Source organism: Parambassis ranga, chromosome 19 (assembly GCF_900634625.1).
Source record: "Parambassis ranga chromosome 19, fParRan2.1, whole genome shotgun sequence".
In the NCBI taxonomy this organism is placed as follows: Eukaryota; Metazoa; Chordata; class Actinopteri; family Ambassidae; genus Parambassis; species Parambassis ranga.
This window is the reverse complement of record NC_041039.1, coordinates 11621980-11636911: the sequence shown is the minus strand read 5'-3', so window position 1 is coordinate 11636911 and position 14932 is coordinate 11621980. Positions and strand designations below refer to the sequence as shown.

Here is a 14932-nt window from a genome sequence, read left to right as displayed (position 1 = left end):
AAAATGTCATGGCAGTATTCTGAGATTAAAATCAGAATTCCGATAATTATGACATTTCGATCTCAGAATCATTTTTTTTCTCAGAATTCTGAGAATAAAGCCATGACCTTTTTTTAAATGCACATATTTTTCAGTGGCCCTACTCCTTTCCGTAGAAGTCAATACATATTTAGCCTGCATTTTTACTTTTGTATGTTGACACAGGTTTCACCGTCCCGCATCATTACCCATTACCAAATCGTGATGGTTGCGTGATTTCCGGCGGTCACTGAAAGCAGCATCTGCTCTTTGACGCGAGCCACTGTAGTACAGTTGGGAGGAGGGCCAGCAGACACCGGGGAACTCGGCAACGTCAGAAGTTATCAGTCGGTTCCTGCTTCCCTGTTTCCCTCTTTTCTGCACATTCCGTCCCCTTAAACAGGTACGTTAACACGCTTCTCACATCGATGCAACGCGGACACAAAGAGTAGCATCTTGGTTTGGGCGTTAACGAGCCTTATCAGCCGCCGTTTATCTGTTGCTAACTACATAATGGGCTAGGGGCGCTCGGTGAGCCAGGGCTAGCAGCAGCAGCAGCAGTTAGCACTACATTAGCAAAGCCGCTAAAGTCGCGGTGGCGCCCTTCTTCTTACTGTCTTAATGTAATTGTAGCATGTTAGCTAACATCAAGGTAAAGCTTCCAGATGTAACAATAGTGTTCAATAGATAAACAAAATAAAAAAAATACCGGTGGATGTTTTTTTCCCATTGTTACTACTACAGCCAAATTTTACTTCACAAGCAGATAGCACGTTGCTTCAATTGATCTACGACTAATAAACACCTTTGTAAACACCTTCTGTCAATTGTGCGTGCTCTCTAGTTTTGTTTGAGCAAAAAAAAATAGCCTTTTATGGTAACTAGCGTTGTCTTAATAACTAAAGACACATTCGTTCCGACACAGATATTTTGTAGGGGGGATTGACTGCTCAGGAAATAATTACTATGACTGCCCCTCTAAAACTAATGCATGAAAAAATGTATTGAATCTAATAGTTCTTCTCGCAGCATTCATTCATTCATTCGTTGTCATGACTTTAAACATGTGCAGCTGATGTTTCAAAGATGCACTGCGTGAAAAATAAAAAACTATAAAGGTGCAAGTTTAGCAAAAACATACCTCAACGTAGATTCATATGCAATGCATATGTTTTGTTTCTTGTTATTGTAACAGATACACAACACATCAGGAATACAGTTTAATTGGTGTGATTCTTTTTTTATGTACCTGAATTATTAGTTGCCAAATGTAAACAATATACAATACTAACAAAATGCATATGTTTTGGCTGTTTAATGTATTTGGCAAAAATATATTTTGATATAGATGGATTATATAACTTTGCATAACTATGGATTATATACTGGTAGCACATATAAGTGAATATATAAGTAAATAAGGAAACAAAGTTGTAAGGACACATAGGATTACTGGACTATAAATACAGATTAAGTTCTCAGAGCATTTTTCCTTTTTCTAAAATCTAGAGGGCTCCTTTAGTGTGTAGGTGGTCAGAGCTGAACTGAGCAGGTGTGTTCTGTCTGTGTTGGCACTGAAAGAAATTAACTAAAGGCTGATATTTACCTCCTTGGCACAAGCATGGCTGTATCTGACATAAAGGTCAGAACATCAATGGAACATGGGGATGATGAGTGTGTGTCTGCCAATTTTGGACACACAATAAGAGCAGACGTAGCCACCAGAGGGGTGCAGGCCAGTATCGGAGTGACTACACCTCAGGGCATTATCCATAGCCTATTTGTGGAGGAAAATCAATTCCCTTTGTGAAGAGTAGCAGTAATTGCCTTAAACCAAAATGCCCAATCACATCAGCAGCCAGTCAGCTCTTTCCTATCAAACTCTATCATTTTTAAGCTGACTTTGCATTTGAAAGGACTCAAAAATAACGTGTCCCTATTTGAGCTTCCCTTAAACGTGCTTATGCATGAGATGGATATGTTTTGTCAGCCTCACACCAAGACATTTTTCAATTCGTTTTCAGTTTGATGAATCATCTGTACGGGCCTTCACAGCCTTCACTAGCACCTTCAAGGTTCATTTTTACATTAGGTGCTGCCGTTGCATAAGAACTGAGATCAAAATTCATGTAGCAGTAAGCTGTTATTTTGTTTGCATATCTTCCTTCTTGATAGTTAAATATATGTCTGATCTAGGCCCACATACTGAACTGACTCAAGACTCAGGATTGACGAAATCTGAAATCTGATTCATGTGACCTTGGTAGTTTGTACATAACCTTATTTTTAACTGTCAAGCATATAATTATGTTAGATGATGATCATGAAGCCTGTGAAAGTTGTTACTTTTAACTCTTAAATTGTCTTCTCATTTGCTGTGTCTTACCTTTAGGTCCTTTTATTGCACACTAATCATGGCAGAAGCCCACCAGGCGGTGGCCTTCCAGTTCACAGTCACCCCAGATGGCATTGATCTGCAGCTGTCTCATCAGGCTCTTACTGAGATCTACCTCTCTGGCGTGCGTTCCTGGAAGAAGCGTGTCATCAGGCTGAAGGTATCTCTGCTCGTTTTGTTTGGTCATAGTTTGCATGTGTTCCAAAACCATCTGGAATTACCCGTTATGCTTACACTGTTCTTCATTCTTGTAAAAACCTTAATGTGGTCATGATGAAATTAGCAGTGTGCATGTCTATGTACTGATTGTAAACAGGAAGAATAACACTGATATGACTCTTTCTTCTCACACATTAACAGAACAGTGTGATAACAGGGGTGTATCCTGCCAGTCCCTCCTCATGGCTTTTTGTGGTCATAGCCATCCTGGCTACTATGTACACTCGTTCCGATCCCTCCATGGGACTCATAGCTAAGATACAGGAGCACCTGCCAGTCAGGTAAACACATCTTATGTCTCCATGAAATACTTAAGGTTACAGATAAAACTTGTGGTTCTCAATGCAGCCCTGCAAATGCACCCCATTCTCTTTTCCTAGTAGTATATTGATTCACATGGATAAATAAAGATATACAACAATCCTTCCTCCCTTTATTGTATCATCTCTCTCACTCACTTTTTTTTTACAGCGAGTCGATGAGCACACAGTGCCAAGCAGTGGTGTCAGCAGTGCTCTTCAGCACTATGCTCTGGCTTTTGCTCATCTTCACTATGCGCCTGTGCCTCAAGCAACTCCTCTCTTATCATGGCTGGATGTTTGAGCAGCATGGCAAGATGTCTACCACCACAAAAGTCTGGGTGGTCAGTGGCTTTAAGCTTATCTTTTCCACTTCCCACTTGTCAGCTGTGTCTAAACAGTTGTTATCCCTTTTTTGTAACTGGTAACGCAAAATGTGTCTTTTGATTTTGAAGGATGGTGATCAGATGCTAATTATTGTCCTATATCTTTGAGTGACCCTTTTAAGCTTGGCTGTAGAAAACCCACACATGCTACCTCACAGGGGGGCCAATAATGACACTGTTTGTGACATTGTACTGTAAATGTCTCTGCATTCTCCATTTTGAGTGTTTACATGATTTTGTGTCTATGCCAGGCACTGGTGCGGATTTTTTCTGGCAGAAAGCCTCTGCTCTACAGCTATCAGGGTTCGTTGCCAAACCTCCCTGTGCCTGCCATCAAGGACACAGTCAAGAGGGTGAGATGTCACACAAAGCAGATGATAACACACTGAATATCGACTATAAAACAGACAGATCTTTTCTCACATGGATCATTTGTGTCTGACCAATCATTACAAATGTAAATGACACAGGAGGAGGTAGAATGGAATTGTTTTTTTACCAGAATGTTGTGTTGTAATGCTTTATTTAGTGATTGTTGTTATCTTTTAGCATGTTTATTGTGTTATCTCTTTGTTTTAGTACTTGGAATCAGTACGTCCGCTGATGGATGATGCAGGGTATGAACGCATGACCAACCTGGCAGCAGAGTTTGAGAGCAGCCTTGGTAACCGTCTGCAGTGGTACCTCAAGCTCAAAGCTCTATGGGCAGCAAACTATGTAAGTGTTTGTCCACTGTGTTCCACGGCTTAATGCTACTTAAATGTTCACATAACGAATATAGACTTCCATTAACAATGTATAGCTGTTCTAGGTTTTTGTGGTTTGAATTATATAGCCTTTCAAATATGCAGTTAATACATAAGCCAGCGGGCTGGAATGCTTCTCACAGAGCTTGTTTTGTTTGTTTTTAGGTTAGTGACTGGTGGGAGGAATATGTCTACCTGCGGGGACGAAGCCCATTAATGGTCAACAGTAACTACTATGGCATGGTATGTCGGAGTCTGTCTGAATGTGCCCTTTGATTTATTACGTTGGACATTTGTTTGTGAAGTAAATGTTGTCCTTGGGCATTGTATGTGAACATACCTGTATGTTGTGGCATTGTCATAGTCAGGGCATAATAACAACACAGATCAATGTTTCTAATATATATACCTCTCCAAGAACTCAAACCAATGACCTTTGTATCCCGCACATCACTTTGTTTGGATGAAAAACACCTGTGTGTATACTTGACTTATTTTTCTCTTTTGTTTTCTTTTGTTTGCTCCTCAGGACTTCTTATATGTGACTCCTACACCCATCCAGGCAGCAAGAGCTGGCAACAGCATCCATGCATTCTTTCTGTACCGCCGCAAACTCAACAAAGAAGAGCTTAAACCTGTGAGTTAAGTCACTGGTCAACCCTTGCTGCTGTGTATACATTAAGATGTTCATTATTCCCATCTCTTCCTAACTGATGACTTGTTAAGCGGAAATCTCACACTTTGAAACACGGGCCTCTTTCTTTGTGGAATTAATATTAATCCGTATATTACAATCTATGTAATCATTATGTGTTGCTGTGTTTGGTGAGTTACACGTATCCATCCATCAGTGATTGCAAGTGCGTCTCTGTTTATTTTGGTTTTTATGTTTATGTGAAAACATTTCCCTCGTGTTCTCATACCATGCCCATCTATCCTCTCCTCCTTTTGTGCTCTTTTTAATCTCACTTTTGCTTGCTTGATTTCTCTTTACTTTTCCTCTCACTCCTATCACAAATTCCCCACTTTTTTTTGCTCTCTTCTGTTCCTCTCCCTACGCCCTTGCCTTTGTCTTTTCCTTCTCTGTTTCCCAGAGTCGTATACCAGGCACTGTCATTCCTCTGTGTGCAGCTCAGTGTGAGAGGATATTCAACACCACACGCACTCCTGGAGAGGAGACCGGTAAAGAGGCTGACTTAAACAAACACATAGACACACACAGTGCTGATGTATGGTACACAATAATGTCTGGACATGCAGTGAATTTCAGCCAGAAAACCTGCTTCCAGTTGCAGCAAGGATGAGGCTTACTGAAGGTGTTCGAACCCTCTAGAGTCAATGCAAAGAAATTGTGTGAGAGACTGTGTGTGGTCCAAGCAATGCATCTGTGATTCACTGAGTCACAACATGTCTGCTGTGCAGCTCATCCTGTCATCTTTCATCTCTCTCCTCTTACATTCTCATCTTGGGTCTATGTAGGCTTTTGGAAAGGATCTGTGTAACTAATGTTTTCTGTACTTCTGCTCACACAATTTGTGTTCTCATGTTTTTCTTCTTCTTTTCCCTTGTCCCTTATCTTTTTCATCCCAACATGTCTTTACTTTCCATCCTTCTGTTTCCTGTCTTCCTTTCCTGTACTTTGGTTTGTACTTGTACATCCTTCTTTATCCTGCTCAGTGGTTATTGAGGTCTGCAGTTCCTTGCTGTTCCTATCAGTTTGAGCGGATGTTTAACACTTGTCGAATCCCTGGAACACTCACAGGTAGTACTTACATTCTTTACAGAACTGGTTTGTTTCAAGTTTTAAACCTCAAATCGCAAATACATGCATGTAAACTTAGGGGTTTGAATGACTATAAACACAAAGCACATCAAAATCCCTTAGCACAGTGCCACCATCTGCCTTGTCAGATCCCACTTTATCTTTTTGCTTCTTTTTCCTTCTTCATTTATACCTGAAGATACTGTGCAGCATTGGCAGGACAGCGACTACATAGTGGTCTACCACAGTGGCCGCTACTTCCGTCTAAAGGTGTACCAGGCGGGCAGGCTTCTGTCTCCACGGGAGATTGAATTCCAGATTCAGAGGATTCTAGATGATACTTCATCTCCTTGCAAAGGAGAGGCCAAGCTCGGAGCCTTGACTGCTGGAGATAGGTCAGTTTGATGAGCATCTTACGTTTAAATCCCAGGAGTCGCATCAGTATTGTAATGTTTTTCCTTTTAACAGAATTCCATGGGCTAAAGCCAGAACCAAATATTTCAGCAGTGGGGTCAATAAACGCTCTCTGGACTGCATTGAGAAAGCTGCCTTCTTTGTGACCCTTGATGATGACGAACAGGGAATGATGGCAGATGACTCACCAGATAGTTTAGATCGCTATGCCAAGTCCTTGTTCCATGGCAAATGTTATGACAGGTGATTTTAAACTAAACTAATCACAGACTTGTAAATATGCAATAAGGTCATTAGTTATTGTTATGCTGTGAAAGTTTCCATGCATTGATCGACCATTACCTTGGTCAACATACAGGTGGTTTGACAAGTCCTTTTCAGTGGTTTACTACAAGAATGGAAAGAAAGGCGTCAATGCAGAGCACTCATGGGCTGATGCACCAGTGTTAGCTCACTTATGGGAGGTAAATAATAAACAAAAATAATGATGCACAGTGTTTTATTTTGCTCTAAGAGAAGGCAGTTATTTACGATTGTTGTGTGTTTCCAGTTCACCCTGGCCACGGACAGTTTCCAGCTTGGTTACAATGCAGAGGGTCACTGCAAAGGAGAAGTAGATTCATCACTGCCTCGACCACAGAAGCTGAATTGGGAAATCCCCCCTGAAGTTAGTTTATTATTCAGACAGTTACTGTTGTGATTTTATCCTCTTGTAATCAAAAACTGTTTCTAAGCAATTTCCCCCTGGGATCAATAAAGTATTTCTGATTCTGATTCTGATAAGTCCTGCTGATGTTAACTGTTTGTCTCTCAGTGTGAGGAGCAGATCTCTCAGTCTCTGGCAGTAGCACAGGCCCTGGCTGATGATGTGGACTTCCATGTTTTCTCCTTCCGAGACTTTGGCAAAGGACAGGTTAAGAAGTGTCGAGTCAGCCCAGATGCCTTTATTCAGATGGCTCTTCAGCTGGCCTACTACAGGGTGAGACTGTCACTGAAGTTTAACATATATAGACTGGCTTGAAAATGCTTGTTTTAGCACAGAAGCAATGCAAAAGGCTAAACACCAGCTTTATTATAAACATTATAGCTTTCGTTGTTTAATTGAAATCTTATATGTAGTACACAGCTTTCACATGTGACAGAGAAAAGGCATGACTATTAAATTTGGACCTTTGTTTTGCGCCGCAGGACCGAAGGACATTCTGTTTGACGTATGAAGCCTGTATGACTCGTCTCTTCAGGGAGGGCAGGACTGAGACTGTTCGCTCCTTTACCAGTGAAAGTTGTGCCTTTGTCAAAGCGCTGGAGGGTGGAGAAGTAAGAACATGGAAACCGTCTATTGATTTCTGTACAGTGTTTTTGTGTGGTACCTAATAATAGCTGAAAAAAGGGATGATTACAGGATTATATCTGCATTACACATGGCAACATCTAATTGCTGTTTTCCTCACATTAACCACACAGTGTCTATTTTTAACGTGTGCTACGCCAAGCAGTCATGCCACTTTGCTTTTTCTTCGCCAGGCAGCAGATGTGTGCAGGCGTTTGTTTCGTGCAGCAACTGAAAAGCACCAGCAACTATACCGTCTGGCTATGACTGGAGGTGGCATCGACAGACACCTATTTTGCCTCTATGTTGTGTCCAAATACCTCGGAGTGGAGTCCCCTTTCTTAAAAGAGGTTGCTTTTTATTCCCTTGTGATTTGGTATGTGTTCATCTCTTCAGAACTGCAGTAAACCAATGTGAGGGCTTATGTGTTTTTTCAGGTGCTGTCTGAGCCATGGAGACTGTCTACTAGTCAAACTCCATTCCAGCAGGTGGAGCTGTTTGACCTAGTCAACCACCCAGAGTACATCTCCTGTGGAGGAGGCTTTGGACCAGTCAGTACTGCCCCCAGTGTCTTTAACACAGAAACATATTCCAGCATAATTGTACATTTTTGTCTCTTTTAGGTGGCTGATGATGGATATGGAGTGTCCTACTGCATTTTGGGAGAGAACATGATTAACTTCCACATCTCATGCAAACACTCGTGTCCACACACTGTGAGTTTAATGAAAGTTGTTATGCTGGGTTACAAATGTGTCACAAAATGTACATCAGAATGATATTTATCATTCGTGCTGTTCCTGTAGAGGAAGGCAGATTTTTGTGAAATTTAGATATTGAAGAGTATGTCTCCTTATTGTGTATTCTTTGTCTCCCTTAAAGGATGCCCATAAGTTTGGTGCACAGATCCGTAAAGCTCTGCATGATCTGATCCAGCTGCTGGGCCCCAACCAGAAAGAGCCCAGCAAACCACAAGCGTGTCCACCTGAGGCCAAGAAAGACAAGTAGACAGTTAGTCAGAGGGGAAGGATCCTAACAGGGGAAGGTGTGTAAACCTAAAACTTAAATAATCAAATGAAGAAAAGCAAGATATTAAACAAAGATGATGTTTTTACTGGTATGCATCTATATATATATCCATGTGTGTTTATATTAGCTGTGTGAGGGTGAGGGAGTAAAGTAAGTCCAGATTAGTTTTAACAGTCAAACCATTTGAACAACTATAATCCAGAGCCCCAAAAGGAAAAGGTCATTATTGTGACATTTTATTATAAAAATGGCCAGTGTGTATTGCACCACTCTACGTTAGGGAAGTAAATCCTAACATCACGTTACTGCAGGGAATAGTTTAATGCAACGCGAAGTGCAGCACGTTTTTAAACTTTTAAGTATACCACTCTTTGTGCCACTGTATTTCTGTTAATAAATTAGTTTTGAAGTACTGCGTGATACAGCTGGATCAGTGAAATATTAACATGGCAGAAAATATGCAGGACTGTTGAGGTGATTTCATTTTCTACCATCTGAATGCATAATCGCTGTACCAATGACACCAGGTATTTTAAAAGAAGTCTGTGACTTCTCAGTGTTTACTCGATATGTACAATTCTGCTTTTTATATACATGATTGTAATGATGAGTGCTGGGCTGTTTATACATGTGGTGAAATGACATAGCTCTTTGAAGTCACTGGTGTTTGACAGATATTTTATTCAGTGCCAAATGAAGAAGAAAATAACTTTTATCTGTTCATACAGGTGAGCTATAATTTCAGTGATCAGTCAGCATTTCATGCTTACGAGTCAAAACGTATAGACTCTAGGTATTTAATACGTTTTGTGTTCTTTTATGTTGACCACTGTGTTACAAAAAGCACTGTTACAATGCAAGATATATTTATGGACATCATGTGCAATTAGTCCATGTGAAGCAGTGCTGCAGGTCAGATGTGGGTTAGATGTTCAATGTGTTACCAGTGACACAGATTCCTGTTATTCTTTGTTAATGGCTGCCTTGTTTTTCAATCTAGATCAGATCAGCTTGTCTCATTATATTGCTATTGTAAGACTTTTTAATGCAAAACCACAAGGGAACATAAAAAGATTCTTAATAATAAAAAAGTCCCAGTTATGTGTGCTTTTGTTGTTGGACTTTATTTCCACCTTTACAATCATGCTTTTCCTCTTTTCTGTGAAGTAATGCACCACATCACATACATGTCTTTGGAAAGTGGATAAATTTAAGTATTTAAAAAATTGAATGACAGACTATACTTACCCTCATAGCAGTGAATGGATGTGCAGAACTATGGCCTCCATCATTATTAGGCTGATCCCTGGTCCAGTATCTGAAGGAACTGTCACCCTGGTCTGCCCATTTCCACTCAACCCTGCACAAGCCGGTTGAGACCAAGGACAGTAATAATCTACTGTAGTTATTATTTATTATTATTATTAATTAATAGTTATTAATTATTTACTGCAGTGTTGGATTTTCTGTCCGGCTCCTTGAACTCGCTAAGTCTCTATAATGTACTCGATATATCATTTATCATTTTGAGAAATGATATACAAACCGATATCTGTAAATATTTTTAAATGGATATGGAGCAGTTTAGTTAAAAAGAGACAGAGATATATTGACTTTTTGTTTTGGGCAAGATCTAAAAATTTCCAGAATGCAAACTGACGTGTGTGTGTGTGTGTGTTACCATGATTACCCTAAAATGTATGGCTGATGTGGGAATGACTTTGAATAATCTTTCTTCTCAAAGCACTTGCCATTCTGACAAACAAAAGAATATAATGTTCCACAGGGTCCAATGTTGTTTTTGGAGTTTGTCTTTATGGACATTGCATTTGCATTTTCTAAACAAATGTAACAAGCAAATTTTCTATTTCTATGAAAGATTTGCTGTTCTCTAAAGACACGTGTTAGGTGTGTGTGTGTGTATATTTTTTCACAGTTCAGTTTAAAAGTACAGATGCTTTGCCACAGTATGACCAGGAAATACAGTCAGTTTTACAATTAGCAGAAAATGAAGGGGCAAGCTGAGTTTTTCTCTTTTTAATGATCTGTCAAAGGCATCAATGCACAAAATACTAAAAATTCCATTGATCCTCATCATCTTCCCAGTTCAGGACCTTCGTGTCATGATAGAATTTGCCTTGTTTTTGCTCTGTTATTCTTTCTCTTCTCTGCCACCTGTCTGTCTGTCTGTTTCTTATTTCAGCAGTGAGGTCACCAACAAACCCTGCACTCTTTATCCTGCCTGTCAGACTTCAGCTTATGCCCTCAAAAGCTCGCAATAATCCTCATGTAGCCTTTTGTCCCTCTTGTCAAAATCATGCACTGACTTAGGGCACAACTGTTGCCCTATTTTTGTGAGGATGGTTATTGACAAAATTACATCAACAATCTAAATTTCTTAAGGTGGTAATGAGGTCATTAAGTTGACCAAATACTCCCCACCCTGATGGTCAAAAAGTCACGGTCCTCATAAAGATAGTTGTGCACATTTTCCACTGACATCCAATTGTAGGTGAGACTCATCTTATCTGTTTACTAAAGCTTACACTTTAACCTCTGCATTGTGGGGAATGTCATGCTTTTTATCCCTAAAAAGGGAGGGGGTCCCCACAAATGTGTGACTTGTGGGTAGCAAGGACACACACACACACACACACACACACACACACACACACACACACACACCCCCCAGAGGACACCTGACTGCATATAAAGCTCTGTTTCTCCCTCTAGTTATTGTTACTCCTCCTCCTCTCATCATCATCAGTGAACAGCCCTCTCTGTGTTCAGGTATGTGCCTTGACTCTTCCCATATGCTGCTTTGTTTCTGTGAATGTTTTAATGTGATTTGATCCAAAAACTCTTAATATATAGATTTATTAGTGATAACATGAAGTGAATAATAACCAGAACTGCTTCTCAGCAACTGGTTTGCTGGATGGCAACAGTCTGAGCTGTCTGCTAACAGGTTCACTGCTTAAAGTACAATAATATGATATATTATAATATAATATATTAACACATAATATTGTGTAAACTGTGTAAACTGCTCATGTGCCTTGAATTGTCCCCCCAGGGAACAAATAAATTTGATTTGACTTGAATACGCAGGTGTTAAGTGTCAAAGTAAGGGGTCAAAAATTTGATTATAGCACCAACAACATTTAAAGATAAATAGAGAAAATGGCTGTCTAAACATGTTATTTACAATGGTATGCATGCCATTTGTGTTGCATTACAATATACAAAGTTCCAGTTACTAAATAAATAAATAAAAATCTGTGTTCGAGCACTGGACTCCAGTCAATGATAGAGCTGATGGAGGTGTGATACAGCTCTCTGAAATTAAACATGCCTCATCATGACAGGTTATTCCTGGTTGGCTCGCTCCATCTGTCCTGCTCGGCACGGCTCCGTCGGTCAGTTTAGCCAACAGTGAAGCCATGTGATGAATTCCTCTCCCAATCCTTCATCTGCCTTTGTGTCCGTGCCTCTGTTTATTCAGATTTGCATGCTCATTCTCTGAAAACCTTGGCTGAGAACTAAGCATCAAAGAGATATACCATGTTAATATGCTCAAAGACAGGCAGTCTGAACATAAAGTACCCTGATGTCACAGTAACATATGTATATATTGTTAAAAGTATTCATGGGGCTCCACAGGCAATTAAATAGCCTTTCAGATGAGTGTGACTGCAAGTAGATCAATGATCATGATAATAGGGAACTTGGCCGGTGTTAATAGCAGCCAGCCAACCAGCTTAATCTCTCCATCCCACATTCTCTCTTGTAAATCAAATTAAACAAGAAGGACTGGACAGCTGGTACCTCGCTCTTATTCTGGGTAACAAGATGCTTGTCTGGCCTGTCAGACCCGCTGCACTCTGCTCTTCCTAAAAAGTCACACATGCCCTTCCCTTAATCCTACTCTTTTGAACAAAAGCCCCAATATATATTCAGTGTGTTGTTTAAAAATGACCACTGTATGTTAAAAATCACCATGAATATTCAGTTTATATGTTCCCTCCAGTGTCACCATGTCCTGTGCAGAAGAGCATGGGTGAGTCAATCCAGTCATAGCAAATAACTTATGTCTCATTTATAATACAAGAGTCTGTTCTATGTCTAACATGTTCTTTCACTTTTTTTTCTTTAGCGGGCATTTGGAGGGTAAGGACACCCATTCAGTCTTCTAATGAATAAATAAATATATATAGTTACACTATTCCCATCAAATCAACTACACACACCTACACTTTGTCTTTTTTGCCCAGAAGAAGATGAGGAGCAGGGAGAAGGAGGTGAGACTGTGATGGTACTGTGTATTAATTATATATAGAAAAATCATACTGATGCAATACAGTAATTGGAAGCATGTATACAGGATAACCTTTACAATAAAATCTGCTGCAAGTTGATTTGTTATATTAAAAAATATTTGAATTGTTTTTTAATCTATTTGTGTTTTTTTAACTCCTGCTCTGGCTGCCCGCGTTGAAGAAGAACGCCCCAAATACAAGCAAGTACACATAAAATCCTGCAATCCTTACCAATAAATAATCTTATATTTCTTATATATATATGTTAAACACATGATTTTACAGGCCTGTCCTTGCTGCTCCGAAGATCCCAGAAGGGGAGAGAGTTGATTTTGATGTATGTTCCCTTCAAGATTGTCATTAATGTGAACAAACCAGCCATAAATAAATCTAATCTGTGTCTCCACGGGTCCCTGTTAGGACATACATAGGAAAAGAATGGAGAAAGACCTGCTGGAGCTGCAGACTCTGATTGATGTCCACTTTGAGCAGAGGAAGAAAGAGGAAGAGGAGCTGTTAGGCCTCAAAGAAAGAATTGTAATACCTGGATTTGTCACACTAATAGTGATTAAGGAGGCGTGTGTGTGTGTTACTGTCTAGCTGACATGGCTTTTCTGTTGCAGGAGAGCCGGCGTGCGGAAAGAGCTGAGCAGCAGCGTGTGAGAGCTGAAAAAGAGCGGGACAGACAGACACGGATTGCTGTAAAATGAATTATTTTTACTGCATGTTTTTTTTTTTTAATCCATAGTATTTTGACTGAGCTCAATATAAAAGTGAAGAAAAGTGCAGTAACCAGAAGGACATGGCTTCCTCAGGAGGAGAAACAGAGGAAGGAGGATGAGGAGGCCAAGAAGAGGGCAGATGATGAGGCCAAGAAGAAGAAAGTGCTCTCCAACATGGGTGCTCACTTTGGAGGGTTCCTTGCAAAGGTCACCCTGATACATTTATGGGAAAGTGCTTTCAAACTTTTTTCTAGTGCGATCTCATTACGTAACAGTCAAAGTGTGTGTGTTTCCTACAGGTTGAGCAAAGACGAGGCAAAAGACAAACTGCAAGGGAAATCAAGAAGAAGACTCTGGCTGAGAGACGCAAACCTTTAGCTATCGAGAATCTGAAAGAGGACGGCCTGAGGTTAGTGTATGATTTATTTAGGTTACATTGAAGACGATGTTAAATACTCTTAAGATCCAGCAGCAATTTTCATCATAATGCCATAAAACAAGTGATTTTTTCCATCTTGCTAATGTTGTTCTTGTTTTAGAGAGAAAGCCGAGGAGATGTGGGAATGGATCTACCAGCTGGAGTCAGAGAAGTTTGACCTGACTGAAAAGATGAAGAGGCAGAAGTATGAGGTGAGCTCTTAAACTGAGAATACACAAGGTTGCTAATGTAAAAAAATATGTGACATCAGAATGTAATGTCTCTTCCCTCCCCCCCTCAGATTAATGTCCTCCTGAACCGAATCCAACATGCTCAGAAATTGTGAGTCGAGCTGCTTGTTTCTGTTTTCCATCACTCTCCACACCCAAAAAGAAGAGCAAAAGGCTTTAACTATGCAAACACATCACACATCAATGACCACAGACACACCTGAACAGGAAGCTCTTTAGCTTTGGCCCACTTTATGAAAAGGATGCACACATGTATGGATTTACATAATGTGAGTGAGCATAAAGGGGAACTGCTGTTACATGGTTACTGGACTGTTCTCTGAACACCTGGTAATATGACATTTTATTTCTTGTCTTAATGCAGCAAGAAGGTCCATGGGAAGGGGAAGGTTGGAGGACGCTGGAAATGAACGTACACACACACACACACAGTGGCAAACAAGTTTTAGGATGCAGTTTTGCAGTGTTTCATAACTTGAGTCAGATTTTTTTTTGTTTGCCATATATTGATATACTTCCATTTAAATTTGCATCTGTAGTTAGATAAAAATGAAATGTTTGAATAAAATTGACTTTTTCTACCAGGAGAGTTCATAGGTTTTTATTTTTGGATAAACACCCAAA

The 14932-nt window shown here is 40.0% G+C and overlaps 2 protein-coding genes across 2 annotated transcripts; both read left to right on the top strand.

Moving 5' to 3' along the window:
* The first annotated feature begins 290 nt into the window (after positions 1–290).
* LOC114451395 (carnitine O-palmitoyltransferase 1, liver isoform) lies at positions 291–9699 on the top strand. Its single transcript, XM_028429959.1, has 19 exons — positions 291–421; positions 2411–2573; positions 2774–2913; positions 3104–3275; positions 3569–3670; positions 3897–4034; positions 4229–4306; positions 4593–4700; positions 5158–5245; positions 6025–6220; positions 6294–6482; positions 6598–6703; positions 6790–6906; positions 7054–7218; positions 7428–7556; positions 7764–7919; positions 8007–8120; positions 8193–8285; positions 8452–9699. Exons 2-19 carry the CDS (start codon positions 2433–2435, stop codon positions 8575–8577), a joined length of 2358 nt encoding a protein of 785 aa, XP_028285760.1. The 5' UTR covers positions 291–421; positions 2411–2432; the 3' UTR covers positions 8578–9699.
* Positions 9700–13212: 3513 nt separating this feature from the next.
* LOC114451396 (troponin T, slow skeletal muscle-like) lies at positions 13213–14743 on the top strand. Its single transcript, XM_028429960.1, has 8 exons — positions 13213–13254; positions 13338–13454; positions 13541–13618; positions 13733–13846; positions 13939–14048; positions 14179–14269; positions 14359–14399; positions 14673–14743. Exons 2-8 carry the CDS (start codon positions 13356–13358, stop codon positions 14716–14718), a joined length of 579 nt encoding a protein of 192 aa, XP_028285761.1. The 5' UTR covers positions 13213–13254; positions 13338–13355; the 3' UTR covers positions 14719–14743.
* The last annotated feature ends 189 nt before the right edge of the window (positions 14744–14932 follow it).

Bases quoted from the DNA above. Each gene is read 5' to 3' on its own strand.
- LOC114451395 (XM_028429959.1), top strand. From the start codon at position 2,433: ATGGCAGAAGCCCACCAGGCGGTGGCCTTCCAGTTCACAGTCACCCCA. The intron at 3,276-3,568 runs GTCAGTGGCTTT...TGTCTATGCCAG, and splicing joins CCACCACAAAAGTCTGGGTG to GCACTGGTGCGGATTTTTTC. The intron at 6,907-7,053 runs GTTAGTTTATTA...TTTGTCTCTCAG, and splicing joins ATTGGGAAATCCCCCCTGAA to TGTGAGGAGCAGATCTCTCA.
- LOC114451396 (XM_028429960.1), top strand. From the start codon at position 13,356: ATGGAGAAAGACCTGCTGGAGCTGCAGACTCTGATTGATGTCCACTTT. The intron at 13,619-13,732 runs GTAAAATGAATT...TGGCTTCCTCAG, and splicing joins ACAGACAGACACGGATTGCT to GAGGAGAAACAGAGGAAGGA. The intron at 14,049-14,178 runs GTTAGTGTATGA...TTCTTGTTTTAG, and splicing joins CTGAAAGAGGACGGCCTGAG to AGAGAAAGCCGAGGAGATGT.